Source organism: Quercus lobata, chromosome 2, assembly GCF_001633185.2.
Source record: "Quercus lobata isolate SW786 chromosome 2, ValleyOak3.0 Primary Assembly, whole genome shotgun sequence".
NCBI classification, from domain to species: Eukaryota; Viridiplantae; Streptophyta; class Magnoliopsida; order Fagales; family Fagaceae; genus Quercus; species Quercus lobata.
Window position 1 is genome coordinate 75,024,093 of NC_044905.1, and position 5,592 is coordinate 75,029,684.

General features: G+C 33.2%; 1 protein-coding gene across 1 annotated transcript; it reads right to left on the reverse strand.

Annotated features, from left to right (window-relative positions):
• Nucleotides 1–408: 408 nt before the first annotated feature.
• LOC115970720 (putative B3 domain-containing protein At1g78640) lies at nucleotides 409–1,170 on the reverse strand. The gene has a single exon (XM_031090319.1). It carries the CDS (start codon nucleotides 1,168–1,170, stop codon nucleotides 409–411), a length of 762 nt encoding a protein of 253 aa, XP_030946179.1.
• Nucleotides 1,171–5,592: the final 4,422 nt, after the last annotated feature.

Sequence of the window (5,592 nt, forward strand, 5' to 3'; positions counted from 1 at the left end):
AAGTAGTATGTAGAGAGATGGAATTTGTATTTTAAACAAAGATAGGAATTTACTCAATTGTATCAAGCAGTAACTAGATGAGTAAAATACGTATCAATAATATCAGAGCTATACAAAAGCTCCATATTAGGCTAATTCTATTGTTCTGAAATTAACCCGGTACACTACCACAGCTTCCAAACATGACCAACATGATAAGAACAAAGGAATGGAAACTGATTTAGAAAAGAAAAAGAATGAAACAATCCACTGTTCTATTTTCTCCTATACAGCTATCTTGTAATACCCCAAGTTGTACAAGCTACTACATGGGTAAAAAAGAAGACAGATTAGCTTAAACTAAAAGTTACCATCTTTCAAGCTTCGACATCAGAGGTATTAGGCAGTTACCAAAGAATTCTATGAGGATTAATCACTCGAAGCCCGATTGAGAATGCTAAAACAGAATCTTTTATTGATTCGATCCCAATAAAGTCCAATCTCATCATCTTTCTTCAAGCCCCTCCTTGACACAAATTCTTCAGTCCATTGTCCAATGAAGCCGTATGTTGCATTAGTACCTGTCTCCTTATTAAAGAACAATTGATGTTTGGACTCAGTATCACAATCCCAAACAGTAACAGCAAATCGTTCCCCAATCTTAATACTGTCAACGCATTCTTTATCCCAATTTGGCAAAATATGCTCTTTAACGCCAACTGCTGGTAAACGGAGCCTGCCTCGGATCTCACTGTCTGTAATTCTCTTCTTGATAACCCAAGGGTCAAAACCAATAGACCCTTCTCCTTTTTCAACTTGATGGCCATCAATTTTCATTCTTTTGTTTCCACTAGATGTAGCTGGCAGAGAGGGATTGGCCAGGTTTTCATTTGCTGTCCCCTTCTGGGGGATGTAAGAACCACAACCCAACTTCAATTCTGTTGAAACCTCTTCAGATTCAGTATGAGTTTTGATTTGAAACACTTTTTCTTGATGATTGTCTGGAATAGGTAGAAAATTATGGAAGATAGGTTCTTCCTCTGTACTTTCAGAAGCAGAGGAAACAATAATCTCATCAGTTGTGAGATTATCTTTCTTGGCCTCGAGTGTTTCCAATGAAAGTTCTCTGTTTTGGCCATCTTTTCCTTCTTGGTTTCGCTTGGTTTGTAGCACACTCATAGGCTTCTTCATGGCTTCAGAGAGTGAAATGCAGGACCTTAGGCTTAGAAGAAAGAAATGGTTACAGAGAGTTTGTGTGTTTCTTGCAGGTTTCTTGGAAAGAAGAGAAATATGAAAGCCTTTGAATTTTTGCCGCCTCTGTGTTTTTCTTTTTATACCAAAAGGGAAATTAGTTAGTTAATTTAGTTGGGCCATTGAACCCAAATTGACAAGAACCCATTCTTATTAGGCTGAGCCTGGTGATGATTTTGTTACTTTGTCCACATATATGGTCCAATCTCCAATGCTAATTTATCCCTCTTGTGGGGTATAGATCTAATTTCAGGCTTTAGGTCTTGGTTCAATTAGTGGATCATTAGTCTAACTGCAGACCCAATTAAATTGAAATAAAAATTAATACTACTTTATAAAAAAAATATATAAAAATGTTTAAAAGTTGATTGATGAATTTATAAAAATACAAAAATAAAATTATACAAAATATTCATAATAAAAAATATAAGCTTATAATAGATATACTTTAACACAATATTTATTATTGAGCTCTCATTATACAAGGTCAACAAAAATAGCTCGTTTATTTATTTATTTTTATTTATTTTTTATACTAATTTTATATATAGATTAATTATTGGGCTCTCATTATACAAGGTATACAAAAATAGCTAATTTTTTTTTACCCAAAAAAAAATCAAATCCCTAAATTTAATATATAAATTCAGGAATTAATATTCAAACAAAACACAATTATAAAAATGAAAAAAAATAAACATATGTTATTTGGGTCTTGATGTTCAAATTTGGATATACTCAACCTCAAACCCATATATATATATATATATATATTTATTGATTCGTGACCCAATAAGAATCTTGGTTACATATATGGTACAGTGGGATTCGGGACTTAGGGGCCGAGATATGAACCGAAAAAAAAAATTTGAAAACCCGAATTAGCACCCATATAATGTTAACAACTATCAACAAATGAAAAGACAACAAATTGATTATTTTTTAATACATTACAATGCAATTATCTATTAAAAGGGAACTCGATACTCTTTTAAATTTCATAATCATCTATGATTGATTCATACTAAATGCAATGACAATACTAAATAAACAAACAAAAATATGTTAAAACTAAAACACTAATTTGTTACTAAGATTGTTGTTAAGATTAATTATTTATGTCTAGTATTACTCTTTTATCTCTTTGATATAATTATAAGAGAAAAGTTAACAGATATCTTAAAAACATTGATTTAGAAAATAATTTTAAAAATTTTTTTATGAGAAAAGAAAAAATGAATTAATTGTTTTGATAGTTTTTTTTTTTTTAAATTTCAATGAAAGTTGTGTTAAAACTTTCTAATAGTAGTTTATTATTAATAATTAATTGTCCTAAAAGTACCTGTTAATATGACCATAATTATAAAGATGTCAAACTAAAAGACAAAAAAAAAAAAAAAAAAAATTCTCAACAAATAACAACTATATTAATTATTCTAATAGTCACTCCATTGGGCCACTTGACATATATATATATATATATATATATATATATATACCACTACCACTATAATCCACCAAATAGCATTTTTCCTATAATCAACCCAATAGAATCAAAGCAATTAAAAAAAAACACACACACACACACACAACTTTTATCATTCATTAAGAGCATCGACTCTAGCAATCTTTCCAATTTTTTTGAACGTTTGAAGAATGAACGGTTTTGTCTATCTACTTTTTCACATAAACTTTCCAATAAACTCTCTAATATTTCTCTATTCTAATTTAAATATTATTATTATTATTATTGCTTTTCCAAAAATCTGTTACGACTTACGACCCACATTACACCTAAATCATCAATACCAAAAACTCTTTTGCATTCAACAACACCCAAATCTTGAAACCTAGATTTCCAACAACACTCAAATCACATCATCCAAATCTTAACCCAAATTTTATCCCCAACAACTCTCAAATCCTAAACTGAAATTTTATCATCCAATAACACCCAAATTAAACTCTCTCAATTGTATTGTCTCTTTGTTTATACTTTTTATTTTTTTATTTTTTTTTGATTTGGTCTCAATGTCTCTCTTTATTGTCTCGCATATTATTTTATCAATATTAACTATTTAGTTTTTAGTAAGAGAGACAAAGAGAGTAAGACCTTTCGGTGCTCATACCAAACTCATATATAATTCCTCATTTTCTCTTAACTCATTCCACACCTTATTTGGCCCCCAAAATTCCCTTGGTTTTTTGCTTGTAAAAAGTAATTTTGAACTTAATCGGTGAGACCAAATACAGAACTACTACTGTCAATAGATACAAAAACTCCTAAACCAAAATAGCCTAAATACCACTGTCATAAGAAAATCCAATCCATCATCATATATAGTTGGGTTTAAAAAACTCAACCTAACCCAACCCATCATAGAGGTTTAACCCATTTGTATCGGGTTGGGTAATATTTTTTATTTAAAACCTGAGCATTAGAATAGTAACAACTAGCTATATTAGAGCATTAGTATTGGGGAATGCTAATGCCAAATCTAAGGGAAATTTGGCATTTTAACCCCCAAAAATTCTTGCATCAGGGAATTGTAAACAGTAGTATTGCAAATTTTTTTGCAATACTACTACAGTACAATTCTAAACATTGAATTGCACTGTTCACAGTATTGTAAAAAAAAAAAAAAATTTATTATGTTTTTTCCCACGAAATCTTCTCTCTCTTCCTTCTCTGTTTCTCTGTTTGCTCTCTCCTCTCTTCAAACCCAAATACCATCCTCCTCCCAACATCAACATCAACATCACACACCATCCTCCATCGCTAAAGCTTCACCAAGCCTCTCACCCATCTCCATTGCTGAAGCATCACTACCCACACCCACTGTCACCACAGCCATAGCTACAACCATAGCCACCACCACCACCCACAACCTCAACCCCAACCACCATCAACCACCACAAACCAAAACCCACTCACCCACCCACCTGCCACCACCGTAAACCCCAACCCAAAATCAACCCACCACTAGCCACCACCACCACAAACCATACCCACCATCAACCAAAACCCACTCACCGACCTACCTTCCATTACCGTGAACCCCAATCCAAAATCAATCTGCCACCAACACCATAACCCATACCCATCCACAACCAGCACCCAAAGCCACTCCGATCAACCCACGAACCCAACCACAAAAATCAAACCCCAACCCAAAATCAATCCGCCACCAACACCATAACCTATACCCATCCACAACCAGCACCCAAAGCCACTCCGATCAACCCACAAACCCAACCACAAAAATCAAATCCCACCAAAATCAATCAAAACCCAACAAAATTAAAACTCACCGAAAAACGATCCACGATCCACCGCAGAGACCCACAATCCACAATCCACCGCAGAGATGCAGAAATTCCATGATCCACGATCCACGATCCATCGCAGAGACCCACGATCCGCATGTAAAACCATTGCAGCCCAGCCACACCCAGCACTAGAGAGACCCACAAACTCGAGAGGCAGTCAGGCATAGAGAAAGGGAAATGGAGGGGCAGAGAGAAAGTGACAGAGAGCATGGGAGAGAAAGTGAGAAAAAAGATGAAATTCCAACCAAGTCTAAAAAAATGTAGCGGTTGGAAATAAATAATAAAGATTGATTAAAAATAATATTTTAATAAAAATAGAGTTTTGGGATGTCGGAGAAATGATAAAATGGTATGGTATAATGATAAAGTGGCTTTTTGGAATGGTAAAATATAGTAGAATTAAAATTTTCTGATGCTAATGCTCTTACAAGTGCCCTCCCATCTTCTAAAACATTTGTTCACTTGGACAAAGTTTGGAAGAAAGAAAGATTCAGGTCTTGAATCGAACTCTCACTCCCTTTAAAGGTTCGAGCATTCATATCCCACCAAATAGGATATATTTTATTATTCTCATGTCTAGTTATGATACAAATGATAATTATGCAAATTAGCAGTTGGTTTTGTGATCTGCTCATGTAAGAGAAAATCTTTCTTTAAATTTGCTTATTAAAATGGTGTTTCAGTTTTAGCTTTTATTTTTCAAATGGTTACTCTTTTTTTCTTTTTTTACCGTAACAGTGAATTTAGTTTATTTTGTAGCAAGCGTAGTTAAATGATCAGAATTCATGTAATAAAAATTAAAAATAAAGATCTCCCTTTCACAAACAAACCTCTCGAAACCGTGCAAAACATTACATATGATTAAAGACAATAAATTTGCATGCACGTATAACATACATGCATTGATCGATGTCTGAACTGTCTTGAAATACAATTTATAGGGACCCATCATTATTTTGGGACACAACAAGTAAATAAAACGGATCCTATGATCAGAACTTAGTTAATAATTTCTTCAACTTTCTCCATTAA

Excerpts from the sequence above, each read along its gene's own strand:
- LOC115970720 (XM_031090319.1), bottom strand. The coding sequence starts at position 1,170 with ATGAAGAAGCCTATGAGTGTGCTACAAACCAAGCGAAACCAAGAAGGA.